The 16672-nt window shown below is 39.7% G+C and overlaps 1 protein-coding gene across 2 annotated transcripts in view; it reads left to right on the top strand.

Annotated features, from left to right (window-relative positions):
- Window positions 1–16672, top strand: part of pex14 (peroxisomal biogenesis factor 14) — a 101692-nt gene that overhangs the window by 65093 nt on the left and 19927 nt on the right. For both annotated transcript variants that reach the window (XM_057817855.1, XM_057817847.1), the window contains 3 exons: window positions 5558–5643; window positions 8208–8310; window positions 13116–13213. In XM_057817855.1, the coding sequence (XP_057673838.1) occupies window positions 5558–5643; window positions 8208–8310; window positions 13116–13213 (287 nt within the window). The remainder of the gene's footprint in view (window positions 1–5557; window positions 5644–8207; window positions 8311–13115; window positions 13214–16672) is intronic.

Genomic DNA, 16672 nt, shown 5'->3' with positions numbered 1-16672 from the left:
CTTCGCAAAAAAGTCAATAATGGCAGCTATACTCATCCTTCAGTAATAAATGTACTCAGGCCATTTGACAAACAAAAAATGGTGATTTTCAACAGCGGCTTCTTACCAGCAACACTCAAAATGATTTAGAAAAACCTTGTAGGCACATGAAAGCATGACCGCCTTTGTCCAGTGAGCCCGTTCAAGTATTACGCATGCGCACTAATTTGCAGTCCGACACGCGCTGAGCAAACTGACCCGCATGCGCAGAAGCATCAAAACAAATGACTACACACGCTGGATATACGTCATTCCAGGGTGATCATATTTTGATTTCCAAAAAGAGGACACAAATAACAGACATTAATAATCCTCGTTTAGTCTTATATTCAAAGTTTATATGGATTGATAGAACAGTGCGTGCATGACGCACACACACAAAAAGTAATGTGTGTGCATCAGTTTGTCCTGACTCGGCCATGTAAGCAATACTGAAATATTGCTTATTTGGCGCACAGAAAGAAAACCGAGCATTATCAGGCTTATCTTTTTCTTCATTTAATTTTTTCATAACTGTGGTCAAGCCCGCCTCCTGCGTAAAAGCCAATCAGGCGAGGCACTAATGCTAATGCACAGCTCCATCACTGCCGTCCTGCCTGCCGCTCTCGCTCTTTGCTGACGTAATTGCTGCATGAATTCCGATTTCGGAGACTTACAGTTTAGACCGTCTCCACATTCTGGAAAAATGTGGCCCAGATCGGCTTTAAACCAAATACGAAAGTGACCAAGATCAGATTTGAAATGTGCCACTTCTATGCGACTTGACTCGTTCAGACCATCAATTTAATGCTCACTCGAGTTGGAAAAATACGAAAAAAATCGGATTTGTGCATTAAGACCTGCGGTCTGAACCTAGCCTAAGACTCGTCATCTTGCACCTCTGTATTAGTAATGCCGGTTTTTGACAAAGATCTAACAACATTGCTAACAGACATGTTTGGCCAAGCATTCCGAAATTGTGGCATAACTCGCCCAACTCTGCCTGCCAGTTTTGGTAAAGCTGTGTTCACCATCAGACATTCTTCGCTCCCAGGTTGCTCCCAACTTAACTTTGAATCCCCTGTTCATACTTACAGTATACCCAGCATTTGGGGTTCTTTCGTCAAGCCTCCCAGAATGATGGCAAGCGCTGAGTTCCTTTGCCACACTTGGTTTTTCACTTTGGCTGTGAGACAATGGTGCCTGGAGTTGTAGATCAACAGGGACTGTGACGTGCCAATAAAAAAATATCCAGTCTCCGCACATACACCTCACTCATAAGGTCATATTGTAACTGATATATTAATATTTGATGTAAGCTGCTTGGTTTGTAATTTTTTGTATTATTTAATTAGAATAAAAAGGTAAATAAATAACAAACATGTACCCAGTCAGTGAAGCGGAGCGCTCATAGAAATTAAACAGTGACATGCACACATTTTTTTATTTGGTGCACACATAAGGCCCCCCATTTAAATTTTTTTTTTTTTACACCTTTAAGTGTGCCTAATAGTCGTGAAAATGTGGTACCTGCTTTGAGAACCCCCATCACCTTCTCCTTTCGGCCTGTATACATTTCCTATGTACTACCTGAGCTAATCAACCTGCACACCTCTACATCTCCAGGCCTGAATGAGTTTAACCCATTCTTTTTCGGTACTGAAATTCACATTATTGAAGCAAGCCAAACGGGACTGTTTCTTCAGCATCGAAAAATATTGAATGCGTTAGGGACACAAAGTTATTCAGAATAGGGGATCTTCTGTCAGATCTGTAACCACTTATCAACTGTATACAACAGTTTTCTAAGCATAGCCCAACATGTTATAACCTTTTTGTCCATTTAAAAGCCAGTGACACAATTATGTCGTAATTCTTGCTCCTTGCTCAACACTGCTCTGTCTATGCTTCTGATGCTCTTTCCAATCTAAATCTACAGTGTATCACAAAAATGAGTACAACCCTCGCATTTCTGCAGATATTTAAATATATATTTTCATGGGATAACAATGACAAAATGACACTTTGACACAATGAAAAGTAGTCTGTGTGCAGCTTATATAAAAGAGTTTGTTTATTATCCCCTCAAAATAACTCAAAATATAGCCATTAATATCTAAACCCTTGGCAACAAAAGTGAGTACACCCCTTAGAAACTACGTACATCCCTAAATGTCCAAATTGAGTACTGCTTGTCATTTTCCCTCCAAAATGTCATATGACTCGTTACAGGAGTGCTGTCAGCATTGATGCAGAGACTGAAGTGGTGGTGGGGGTCAGCCTGTTAGTGCTCAGACCATACTCTGGACTCTACATCAAATTGGTGTGCATGGCTGTCATCCCAGGAGGAAGCCTCTTCTGAAGACGGCACACAAGAAAGCCCGCACGTCTCATCAGACCATAGGACATGGTTTCAGTAAACCATGTGCTTTGTTGATATGTCTTCTTGTGTACCATCTTCAGAAGAGGCTTCCTCCTGGGGTGACAGCCATGCACACCAATTTGATGTAGCGTGCGGCATATGGTCTGAGCACTAACAGGCTTACCCCCCTCACCTCTTTAATCTCTGCAGCAATGCTAACAGCTCTCCTGTAACAAGTCACATGACATTTTGGAGGGAAAATGACAATTAGAACTCAATTTAGACATTTAGGGATGTACGTAGTTTTTAAGGGGTGTACTCACTTTTGTTGCCAGGGGTTTAGATATTAATGGCTGTATTTGAGCTATTTTGAAGGGAAAATGAATTAACTTTATTATATAGGCAGCACACAGACTACTTTTCATTGTGTCAAAGTGTCATTTTGTCAGTGTTGTCCCATGAAAAGATACTTAAATATCTGCAGAAATGCGAGGGGTGTACTTACTTTTGTGATACACTGTAACACTCAATATGAGACAAATCATGTGTCTCAAAAGGTTTTAAATTTCATTTGGTGAAACCTGTAGGAACCCTGTAAAAGTATAAGTATTCATTAATTTATATATATTTGCTTTTATTCAATTTTTTTTTACTGTGCTATCTGCAGCCATGTCAGCAAATGAGAATCTATTTTTTGTTGCGTTAACTGAATAAATATAGGTCAAATAAATAATGGCCCATTCATGCATAACGTGGAATGTAAGAATATTTTGTGCTCAATTTATCAATTCAGTGTTTGCTCTTCCCCCTTATTCCACCAAGAATTGTTGCTTTTCTGTTCCATTCATCTGCCTTCACAACGGTTTAGAATCTGATATTGCAATGATCTGAACTTCTCAAAATGCCAAAAGTGGCTCTTTTTGAAGATACAGTTCTATATTAGTGGCTGCTGATCCAAATTAACAATTACTGTTTCGGGCTGTGCGCTATTAAGTTCTATACATGTTCCTTGGAAAGTTCCCTGGATTTTTGGACACTGTACCATGTATTCCAGCAATAGTCTCAATAGAGATTTCCGATCCTCTCAATATGGCATTGTAGAGCAGAGCCGCATAGTGTTTCAAACAGTTGCACTCTGGCAGGAATCCACAAGGCAACCTGTGTCTTTATGACCTCAAGGGGTTATGAGTGCTGTCCACTGATTTACCAATGCAGAATGAAGTCTGCGTAATGCTTAACCCATATGACAATGATTCCGGATGTATTCCACCCTCATTTATTACCACACTGTCCTTGACTCCCCCGGCATCTCATGTTTTGTAATGAAAGTGATGTTGATGGGATGGCCATGTAGTTAGGGGGACTCGTGGCTCTCCGTCCATAGTGGGGGGTTTTATATCAAAACGGCCATAAGGAAGCTGCATAATGAGGTGAGAGCGGGGAGTCTTGTATGGGGGGTCATGCCGAAAAGAGAGGGCTACCTCCCTGTGATGTCCTTGTTATAGGGACCGTACATGGGGACCTGCATCCATCTCTGTCGAAGTAATGGATACTCTGATCTCTATTTCCATGCAGTGGAAGGACAGGAAGGCCTCCACTGAACCCAATAAATTTGAGAGGAGATTGGAAAACTGGGGGATGGAGTCCACTGTTCCCCAGCTTAAGTGACCAAATAAAAAACGGAAGATGGCAGAGTGGTAGTGCTAGAGAAAAATGAAGAGATGGAGAAAGAATGTAAGGTCCGAAAGGGGAGGAGGAGCAGTGAAGTCCCCATGTGATGCAGTGAGTCTTCTCCAGGGTCAACCAACCAGACCAAGGACTCTGAGGCCTTTCAGAAGCACAGTATTGTGGGACAGGTGACAGTCTATTGCAGCTATAATGTTGATGAAGACCCAAATTTATGTGCTTACCATATCAATGTTGGGAAATGATTCAAAATTTTCGAAAGGGAAGGTTACGGATTATTCTCTGAATGCTGCAGCATCAATGAAACATGCCCTTGTAATGTGACGAATACCTTTCACCTTCAAATTATAAGCGACACACAATACTCAGTTAGTTAATCAGTCTTTCATTTGATTTGCATGTCAAATATTTTCTGACTCCAGGAAAAAGTCACATCAAGACAAATTAAATGACTGTCACCACAATGTCTTTGTTCTCCTTCAGAAACCATTATTCTTTATCCTTTAAACCATGTTGGATATTTACAAATAAAAGAGACCTGTTTGGTTGTTCAGTGACATTTTCAGTTCAGTTTTTTTATGTGGGGAATTTCCAGTGTGGCAAACTGTTGGCCCTCATGACAGTTTTAGACAGTGACATACTTTCACAGAATCTGTCACTCAGCAAAACATTGACAACTGACTTAAAGCAACACTAGGGAACTTTATAACCTTTATAAAATATTTTCATAGCATTTGTGATGATATGACGACTGACAACTAGTTGAATGATACCTCTGTTATGGCCTGAGGGGGGGTTTGTTTCGCTTTCACTGGCGCCAAGTAACTTTGAATCACTTCCCCCTTTCCCCATTCGTTATACAGATGGAAGTCAATGCGAACGCTTTTGCACAAATTCTGCAAAGATGGCAGGGCAACAAAAAAAGATGAAAATTTGTCTGAGGAAAAAAATAAAAAATAAAAGGGGAGGCTACCAGGATAAAAAGACACTCAAAAATAAACATTGGACCGGCTTTCCCTCGCTGGTGTGACCCGCTGACGAGTTCGGGTGAGGAGGGGTCGTGGAGGGCTGCTGGGGGATGACGGTACAAAATCAAACGTTTTTTTGTTTTCAACATCGTCATATGATATTGTTTTGCCACAACTGGATTCATTACCTCATCACGATTCATCCTTCACACAGCCGCTGGAAAAATATCATTCGATCCAACAGCAGGCAACCGGGAGATCAGGATTTTATGATACTGTGCGCTTGTCCTCATGGAAAAAGCAGTCTTCCTTAAAGCCGAACACTACCGCGTTTGTCCACCTGTCCATCTAAAATCGACCAAAACTAAAAGTTCCCTAGTTTTAGTGTAAGTCATCTTTGGTTGAACTTTGCACTCCATTGTTTCGCACGTAAATTCCCAGACAAAGATGTTACACATAAAGACTATTGGCTTCATTTATGCAGTTCTTCTATTGATCTGAAATATTGTCTCCTCTTGTCAAGGTTCAAATGGCTACCGATGGAGAGACTATGGTGCATTTGCCGTCATGATGGTGGGCATAACCTACAGCTGTCATCTTCTTTACAAGGTGCAGTAAGCTATAATCCTTCTTGGCAGACTTTCCATTCTATTGTTTTGGTTTTGTTTTGTTTTTTTCATTTTTAGATTATATTTTGTGTGTTCAGATCTGCCAGTAATTCCGCTCTGTGATTTTACAATTTAATTGGTGGCGAGCACATCAGTATCCGCCTTTTCTGCAGCATCCAACTTTGTTCTGCTTGATTCATTAAAAGTGATCCTGCTTCACATCAAAACAGGTGCTCATTTAGAAGCCCCTTTTCTTTTTTTTCCCCCTAAACTTCTGCGTCCTCTCTTAGCTATGTTTTTCTCTTTAAAAAGTACTGTGGCCAACATGGCTTAAACCCGTTTTTGACATCTGACCATCTAAAAATAATCGGCCTGTGTAGTATCGCGCTTAACAGTCCTTGAACATAATATCATGGGGCCCCCTGTCCTATGTGCAATTAATCCCGGAGTGGTTGTTACTGTAGTAGCAGCCTGAGTGGCATGTGGAAGCCATTACACTTATTTTGGGGTGGACAGAAGCTTTAGCACTCAATCTTGTGCTCAAAGGCACGGATGTTTTCTTTTTGAGTGTGCGAGAGTACCTGACAAATTATCATGAAGTATTCTAAAGGTCCTGTTATTCAGTCTTTATTTTCACAGTTTTTAGATCGCCATTGACACAGTAAAGGTCTTGAGTTTCGTTAATGCAGGGTCACCAGAGTGTTGAGGTCCCCTGGTGGGACAGCACAGGTTGCTGTCATGTCACAAGCACATAGCAGCAGTCAGACCATATGTCCTGGCTGTTGTCCATACTTTGTTATTGTGCACCTTGTAAACACATCAGTCACAGCAACCCACTTATTAATTACCACGTGTTGACACTCGTTTATTTTTTTTCTGAAAAGTGTTTATTACTTGGGCTAGTGGAACACAGACCTGGCTCTAAATATACTCTGAAGGATGTAGCCCTCCATATTTTATATTGTAGTTTCATTTGGTCAGCACTCTCTCATGACTGAAATCAGCTGTTTCAAAGAATTAAATCATTTTTTTTATAGGGTCAATACCCACGCATTTCCTTGTGGACCTCACCTGCTTTGGCTGGTATTCTTTTTACTTGGCCTTAGCTTATGGTTGCCAGTAGTTTTGATCATAGACTAGATTAAGTTAAAGGGGCACTATGTAAGATTTGAACTTCAATTATTCATGAAATGGCCATAATATATCAATATACACTAAAAAAACATGTTTTTTGAAATACTTCTAAAACTGTTGTCAGTGGTTAAGCTGAGAATTTCCCATTTTAAAAGACAAAACACATGTCACAAATTTTTTACTGTTTTGTTTCCGTGTTCATCCTCAGCCAATCACGAGACAAGTTTCCAGTCTTCGTCCGGGTTGCCACAGCCCTGTACACTTTGGCTGTGCCAACAGTCTGAATTATGTCTACCCCTCAAGCAAAAAATATTGTAATGAATCTCAAAGGATTCAAGACAACAAGAGAAGCAAAACAAAGATTTGCATTCATTTGGCGTGGTTGTGCCATGTTATTTAGCACCTGGCTGGGACAAGATGGTCTTTACGCGTTTTTATATTTAATCGGTAATTAAAATTAAAATGGATGGAACAATTAAATCATCTTTGTGGATGCTGTCAATGTATTACCAAATTATATATTTCTTTCATAGTGTGCTTACACATTAACAAAATTAGCTCTTCCTGACTTTGGTCATGGTGACATAAACTAACATGGACGTCGTATCGCAGCTCTTTTAATTGTCATTACTAAATGTTGGCATTGTTACATTTAAAACATCTTGCATGAAAATTGAAAATAAGATATTCCTTCTGCAGAGGACTGGTCACTTGCCACTTAAAGTTCGTTTCCTGCAGGTTTTCCAATGTGAAGCGATATTCTGCCACCCTGTAGGGGGAGGGCACTTTGTTGCAGTACCATTTTTGGCCATCAGTCCTACATTGAGCATCTTTAATAATTAATTTTCTTTTTCTTATCATATACAGTACACTGACTTGTTAGAAAGAAAAGTAAAGAAATTTTGCAAATTAAAACTGTTTCAGCCTTTAAATATATTCAGATGCACCACCATGTCCATGCCTAAGCAGCCGAACAGGACATGTGGAAGAAAAGACAGAAACCAAAGGCAGATATACATGTAAAGGAAAATTTAATGGATCTAAATCTTAAAATTTAACCAAAGGCAGATATACATGTAAAGGAAAATTTAATGGATCTAAATCTTAAAATTTAGTCAATGTTCATAAAAATTCTCTTACTTGAATGTTGAATCAGGTTGATAGATTGTTAAAGTGTTAAAGCAATAATAACAACAGCTGTGAAGCAATTTTCTAATCTACTAATGGCTTCAATACCTGATAGTTGAATCACTTGCTTGGACACGGAAATGTGCACTTAATCAGCCACAGTTTACACAATGATGCAGTAGTCCAATAAAACAATGTCTTTGACCCTCCACTGCCACATCCTGGTGGCCCTGTCTCCTCCTCATCTTTCTTCCACTTCCCACCAGAGAGAAGTCTAATATTGTGCCACGCTTTTAATTGCAGAAATACATCCTTCCCCTCATTATGGACAGCCGAGAGGACAAGAAGCATCTGCAGAAGATGGAGAGCAACATCGCAGCAATGAGTGGCACGCTGACACAGACAGGTGAAGATTAATATCTTCATCAGTTTCTCGCTCCTTAACATTTTCCCTCATTTATCTGTTGCCAAAATTGGGAGGCCCTGCGCGTTTTTAACAAATGATGCCGCTGTCATTTCGCTTTAATTTGAAATTGCTTGTTTACTGTCAGGCTCGAGCTCAATTAATTACGTTTCGCTGAAAAGCTCTTAACCTCAGAATATTAATGAGGAGTCGGGAAATGACAACTTTTCTTTTCCCTCCCCCCGCCTACCTTCTCTCATCCCCCATCTTCCATCGCTATACCAACCCAATCCAGTGCTTCACTGTCATCATCAGCCACGCTGTGCCCCGTAGGTGGCGAGAAAGTTCATTTTAATTTGGCGTGTTGCTTGTGTGCGTGTTGGTTAGATGTGCATCCAGAATGGCACTGTGTGGTGTCTTGGCTCAGCATTGGCCCTTGTGGGTGATTAAGTATACACTGTGGCAGGTGTGGCTGCCATGTTGGACAGGTGAGAAATCTCAAGCTAACTGTCAGACACAGAGAGAGAGACACACTTGCTCTTAGTCAATTTTCGTGGTCAGCGATGATGAACAAGAGACCTTTGACAAAGCTTGGACTCGATGGTCATTTCCCACTGATGATACCAATTCATTTTGCCATGGATCTAATAACTGTTCGTGCATTTCCAATAGTATAACCAGGTACTGAGAGGTACTATTTTTTTAACTTAGTCACACGATATTAAGGTGATACCAGATACCTTGAAGTGCGTACAACAGGAGAAAGAAAGTCTTAAATACGATTATTATGTGAATTAGAATCATATTTTGAGACGATTCGACTATATACAACAATTTAGCAAAGCGCAGATGACGAGAAATTAGTCTTTTAATCTGCCGATTAGCCACGCCTACCATTACAGGGCCCTATCATCACCAACAGGTGGCGATAGGGCCCTGTAATGGTAGGCATTATTGACAACGAGGATAACGCAACGAAGAGAGTCGCAAAATGTCATTGTTTCAGTCTCTCTACTCCAATATTTTTACAGGATATTCTTTTTGTCCAAGTGTTTTCCTCAATAGCTAAAAAAATGGCATGGTCATGACAAATAACAGTCTTGTGCTAAACGGAACACGAAATAATGAAAATGCATTTATTCAAAACGACATGGCAAAATTACTTCATAATGGTAAAAACTGTCGACCTAACCTTTACTGTCGCACCTCCCGAGCAATATTTTATACCACCTAAATCGGGCTTATGTCATTTCCCTTCCCCGGCTTCAGAGAATGTAAACAAACCAAGAGGCGTGACAGCTAGCTGACACGCTAACCCGAACCGAGCGATGTTTCAAAGTCTTCGAAGTGGAAAATCACACATAACTAGCCCGGATCATTTCACATGACGACTGGGTTGTCGATCGTCTTCGCCGATTGTCTTCGCCGATCGGCAAAGATGGCGGAGAGCAATTTACCACTCGTTCCCCTGCTACTACGGACAGGAGAGCTCGCCGGGGAAGCAGCTGGACAATGACCGCTGAACAAACCGGCCGACGTCGGAGAAGCGTGTAACTGCAAAATGGTCAACACTAATATGGCAAAATAATGCTTTACTACACGGCGAAGTCGTAAACAGCGAGAGACTCAGTGGAGGAGGGCGGCTGTAGTTGTTGTGCAGCTAAGATGTGTAGCTAATGTGTATGAGGAGAGCTTTTTACATGTCCATCCATGATCAAATGTAAGTGGTCCTTTATTTAAAGTAAGTTTGTAGTGTTTACTTTGTAATCGCTGTATTCGCGGCTATTTTTAACTCAAAGTTTTATGATCGGTCAGAAAATTTGACAGAACACCGGGCAAATGAAGAGGGGAATAAGCCGAGTATAGTGCTCTCCCGGCGGGGGGATGTGCAACAAGCCGCCGGTCGTCGGCCGAGGGGACAAGGAGCATGTCAGCCACAAAATGCAAGCCACCTACATATTAAAATGATCCCAGTAGTTGACATAATACAAAACACGATGTTTACTCACTTCCTCGTAAGTCTCATGGTCCCACAGTAGTAGGGCTTGTTTTGGCCAATATCCACCGGTGAATGGGAACTTTTTAAAAACCCAAAAAGGCGCACACGCCTCTCCCTCGTACAGCAAGATTTTTCTGTAGCCGTTTGGCTGGCGTGATGCAAAAAAATAAACATATTAATCCGCAAAATCAGCTGAATCCTTAGTCCTTTTCATACAACAGTATGGCTGTATAGTGAAGAGGACTCCTTCCTCCGTACACGTCACAGCGCCCTCTTTCTCAACTCGAGACTGTTGTCGGAAGTCACTCATTTTCATGGCGCGGGATTAAAAAAACTAAATAAATATAGCGATCGCTTCCACACACATCCAAGCCGTCCATTTCATTCAGGAGCATAAAATACCGCGTGTATTATGCAATAAACATGCTTTTTCGTGTCACAGGCATTTTAAACTACACACAAACCCTTGAATGGAGTGGGTAAAGTGATAACACGTCTTTTTCACTGTTATTTAGGAAATTTGTCAACAATTTATCAGTTTGATTGCTTACAGTTTGACTTGAGTTTCAGTGTGTTGCTCATCTTGTAATAGTCATGTGCATGTCTTATTTTGTATTTTATATTTATTTATTCAGAAAACAACTCATTATTTGTGCATATGTATGCACTGAATAGGTTTCAAATAAGTTCACACCAATTTCAAACATATTGCTGGATTACATATCTGTGTGTCAAAAGTGCATATTCAAAAGTTAAACAAAAATCTTTGAGTATGCACTGCAAATGAATGAGGCCCAATGCTTTTACCCACTTGGCAGTGTTACAACTAATTTCCTATGACTTGTAGTAGCCAAGTGGCTATTGTAGTCCATGACTTGTTGTCAACAATTGGAGGTGTTGCAATTATTGTACACTACTCCTTGCCTTCTCTTTGTCTGCTCCAGCTCTCACTTCTTCCCTTCTTGCATTTCTGAATAATAGCGACCAGGCGTCTCACTGCTGTCAATTGCTTTAACCCCCTTTTGTTAAAGTGCATGTGTTTCTCAAGTGCCAAGTGCAACAAGGTGATGTATCCAGTTGAACAGTAGACTGCGTTAGTCTCTCAGCAGCACCAGCTCGAGAGCAGTAGAGGCCTTGACTCCCATTATGATTTGCCGGCAACTTCACATAGACAATTAATGAATGGATCTTGGAACAACTTCAGTGCAGGCTGTAATGGAATTGCGTGGCTGTTCGGATACTCTGTGTCAGTGGGCACCATATTGGTGACCAGCTGGCCATTAAGATATACAGGCCTGGACATATGTAGTGTACATTATATTTGGGTATTTACTGAATAATTTACTGAATGGACAATATGAACCCTCCACACAGCAGCTGCAAGCCCCACATATCATCGTGTCTCATCTTTCTGTTGCGCACTCACAAGCAAGCCGACTGACACACACACAGACACACACACCCGTTCGTCAAAGCTACAGCTGCCTTCTGATTCATGCTTTGCCAAAGTCATTGACTTCATTATTCTTGGCTTCATGTCTGTGATGACTGAGGATAAGAAGTTATGCATTTTTGTCGGTACAAAGGAGTCAAAGGTTGGATTGTGGACAGTTTGGCTGCAGTTGTTTAAAAACTGGGCCAATGTTAATTTAGAAGTCACAGCAACACAGGCTGGTGGACTGGCCCACTCGTGAGGAGAAGTCATTGTCCAATAAGGTGTCATTAGAAATGATAGGGAAACCCTTGATTTATTCAGCACACACTTCCTTCGTAGTAATACCTTTTTTAAGGGGTCTATTGCGTTAACTTTTATTACTTTTAGAGAGTTTGGTCACATTCGGGATCACAAACAAATAACCATCTGTAATGATTTGGTTTTGGCAATACCCATCCTGTTATATACTGTGTATATACCTTTTACTTTGTTGGAGTCGGCAACCATAGGAAGATCCAAAATGAAGAGCTCGCTACCTACAGTATAATGATAAAACCCCACCCATTTTGAATACAGGTGCCACCTTTGTCTGTACGTTTTTTTTGTACTCCAATTGGGTTAGTTCTTTTTCCAAGCCTACATTTACAGGGTTTTTTTATGCATCCAGTCCAGCCGACTGCAAACCAGGCTTTTAAGCATTGGCCTAACAACCTCAGCAGTGGACCGCCACAATAACTGTTGATGTTAATCCTATTAGGCTTGATTTAACACTTAACACGCCCATGATTTATATGAATGTTTATTGGTTTTCTATAATATAATCAGCTCAGGGAAACTTAATGCATTGTTTGGTAATACATGCGTGACTGGAAGCAGGGGGCAACAAACTGTGCCCGCTGTTATTTGAAATCATACACCCGCATCCAACACCAACACTTGAACTAATTCAATCTTCAAAGTCAATGGAAAAAAGAACAATATTTATTCGGATTAGGACCGACATTATGTCTGGCTGCCTCCTCCTAAATGAGAGCCTTGTTTTTTTTCTTTGTTGATCGTTTGAGGATTTAAGATGCATTAGAAGGCACTGTCTGGGTGGATAATGGAAGGTTAGAGACTGTTATTTGATTTAAGTTCAGACACAAAAGATTAATATCTTCATCCTATGTAAAGCCCATTCCCACCCGCCACCCCTAGTGACTTTGACCAAATAGTGTGTGACTATTGCCTGTAATTACACTTCTTGGTGGACAGCTTTATATCTGGCATGTTTAGCTTTTTCCTTGGAGCAACAACAAAACTGCAGCTATGTTTAATACAGGCGTTATTTCCTATTTTATATATTGAATATAATTTTTGCTCTGTTTTCATCAGTTGGACAACTGCAGCATACCATGACTTCACTCCAGGAGCTCCTAGTCCAGCAGCAGCAGAAAATCCAGGAGCTCTCTCAGGAACTAACCACAGCAGAGGTAGTTGTCGCCTCATCACCATCGTTTCAATCAGCATCATCAGCATCATCAGCATCATCATCTTTTGAACCAAAAATGAACCGTGAATCATTCTAATTTTTCTAAATTTTACGAAAAATAATCTCAAGATTATTATGGCACTGCAACGCATACAAAAAGTATCTTCTGGTTGGACCCATTCACCCATTCATTAGGACCTATGAATAGGAATTTTATTATGTCTTTTTTTTTTTTTTTCATGTCTAAGTAGAAAAGGCAACACTCACCTACTTTGTTTTTCCTGTAATCATAATCTTAGATTATATTTTGTGTTTAATAAAGGAAAATTATAGTATTAGACAGAAAACTGTAAGCATTTGAAAGAATACTGTACGGGTTTCCTATAAACATGAAATAACTTACTGGCTGCCTTTAAGATCTGTTATAGTGTTTTGGATGGTTGTGGGACAGGCAATAACTTTGAAATTGCAATGGAGCCTAATAAAGGTGCTCATTCGAACTCACCAGATTGATTAGGAGAGGAGCAAATCGGCTTCTCCAGGCCTCTAACCACTAAAACTTTCTGTGCTGCCCTCGCATATAACTGCCATAGATAGGCAGCCTTATTATACACTTCATCATCAGAACTAAAGATGCTCAACTCAAGTATGGTTTAACTCATTATAGGGCCATAATGTTAAGCTATTCTGTCGTTTGTCTTTGCCTAGATTTTTATAGACAGTGTTGGTAATCTTTTTGGAATTTTAAGTGTTTAGATGAAGTGGCTGTGTTCTAAAAAGTGATGTGCAGGCATGAAATGTTGCTCGCTTTTTTATAACACGGCTCGTAATTTACTTTATGATCTCTGGGCTCTGAAAAGTATCTTGGACGAGACAATCTTAGACAATGTTTTATGTCCACAGCTTGTTAAGCACATGGCTAGCATCTGGATATCGCAAGGAAACATATGTGGCCACATCTGCTTCAGTTCGAATGAGGGGGGAAAGTATAAGTGCTTCCCCTGGGATGAGATTGATTTAAAAATTTCAAGCTCACGTTGTGTCATTTTAAGTTTTCAGATGCTTATTTGTCATTTACAATAGCAAATTGTTTTGTTTTTTAAAATAAAAGTGTAAAAAGATTGTATTTTGCATTTATTCTTCCATATAAAATGAATATCATTTTGTTTTATTGATACATGATGCGACTGCTGCTTTTCTGCCTGTTCCACTCTTCTTTATTAATGAAAATATTCCCTGAAGTGGGACACCGCTGATAAAATAGTGGCAATAATAAGCACCATTCACATCACAGGTCGAGGCAGACATGTTTTTCATTCGTCATTTCCAAATCACACACAGCATTAAAAATTGTCTACTTCATTTGCTAAGAGTACCTTGTTGTGAGAGCGCTAGAGTATAAAAAGTATATTTCACATCCAAATACCCATTAAACAAATCGTAAACTCAGCTTTATGGTTACAGCGTAGATCTTAAATTTTCCCCGCAAGTTGTGCAGGAAGACTTGTTGGCCATGGAGGAAATTGGGAAATTGTTTTCAGGTCGAGGATTTAAAATGAGAAGCACGTTTGTGTTGGTGTGCTACTTCTTAGTCGCCGTTTGCGGCTTCAAGGGTTTGCCTCACCACGCCGCTCAAAGTGCGCTGTGCTTAGCAATTATACCTCTCAGCACGGAAATGCGCCTTTAAGCCAAAACACATGGAGCTTTGGTTTTCTTTGACTGCTAAGTAAACATTTCTTGTAGTCTAAAAACCACTCATTTGTAGAGGTAATGTAGTGACCCTAAACTGGGGAAAAAAAAAAAAAAAAAAAAAAAGGCCTCTTACATAAATAGACTTTGGTTGGATTTTCTTGATATAGTGCTTTTTTTTTTTTTTTTTTTTAACTCTAATTCTAATATAGGCCATGGTGACATAAACAGAAATGAAAATACATGACGTGGTAATCAGGCCTCTTTCAATGGGGGATTTAAATCAAATATGAATTAGTTTATCAATACACCTGCATCGTGCACAGACACATTGGATAAGCATGGTCAATGCAGTCAGCCAATTAAATTACAGTACATGAAACATTGAATACTTGTACACAGATATACATTTTTTTCTTCTGTGTTGGAGCTGACATTTGTTGTTGTTTACTTACTGTATATGATAAGGGTGTGTGCGCAAATGTTCAGGCAGGCTGTTTGATATTGACCTTTAGTGTAAATGCAGCAATTTATGCACATTTCTATGCTTTCTTGAATGGTGTTTTTAACTGTTCTGTCTTGGCTCATTTGCTGTATTCCCACTGAAGTAAAGATTTGCCTCAGGAGGATTCATCCCTAATGTTAAACAAACTGGTATATTTCTGCCCCATTATCATTACAAATCTGCCTGTTAACCATGTTTGCCCCGCTGTCTCAACTCACTGATCGTTCCCTTTATTAGTGGGTACAGTGTTGAAGATTAGAAACCGCCTCTTAGCTCGTGCGAGACTAACTGCCGGTGGGAAATAGTATAAATAGAGTAAAATCAATTGAACTGCAGTGATGTTTCTACTCAAAAACCCTCCTCTGGGGACTTATTTTAGCAGCTAATTCCATCATAAATATACATGCGTTACTTGAAAATGTAGTGTCTGCTGGCAGAGTAACTCTGAATTAATTTGCCTTCAGACACTCTTAAACAAGGCTTGTTAAAGATCTTTTTGTAATGGTCTAGAGGCGTTTATTTTTCATTTAGGCAGATGAGATGTTGTCCTTTGTTGCTGCTACAGTTGATATGTCTTATTTTCAAACCATGTAATGCAGGGTGTTCATTCTATTTACCTACTATTTATCTACATGTTTCCAAATTCTTAGCAGAGAAAATTCCTGTTACTGTATACCATTTTAACAGTGAAAAACAGTCTGTAAAGTGTTGGTTAATTATTGGATACATGTTGAATAGGTTTATTTTAGTTCTTTTTTTCTTTCTTTTCTTTTTTTTTTTTTTTTGAGTGGTCCAAATGTTTACGGTTGCGGAGGAAAAATCAGTATTTACTTCTTTATTTGAAATATATTCATGAACCTGAGTTTGCACTTACATTCCCCATTTTAAGGCAACACAGAAAACAAAAGAGCTCTACACCTGCTTTTCAGGAAGTCGGCTAGACCTCAAAAATCTTATTTGCATAATGTTGTCTCCGGGATGAAGTCACAAATTGACTGAATTTTTACCTGTAGGATGAGTACTTTCTTTTCTGCGTGTTTGTCTTTTCTATCTTTTTTTCTTCACCTTGCTGAACTGTGTAAATGTTTAACAAGCAGCAGATGCTTTCTATACATTTACTGTATAGCAACTTTGCATCAGAATTGAATAAGTAAAGATAAGGTGTCTGAGCAGTGAAAGCCAAAAACGATGGTCTTCTAATCATGGTCATCCTTGCATTTCATAGTGGAAAAGAAGATTTAAAAAGGTTTTAAGTGTCGATGCAAG

This window comes from Corythoichthys intestinalis, chromosome 2 (genome assembly GCF_030265065.1).
Source record: "Corythoichthys intestinalis isolate RoL2023-P3 chromosome 2, ASM3026506v1, whole genome shotgun sequence".
Lineage (NCBI taxonomy): Eukaryota > Metazoa > Chordata > Actinopteri > Syngnathiformes > Syngnathidae > Corythoichthys > Corythoichthys intestinalis.
Note: the sequence above shows the minus strand (reverse complement) of the source record. Positions and strands in the feature narration are given on the sequence as shown.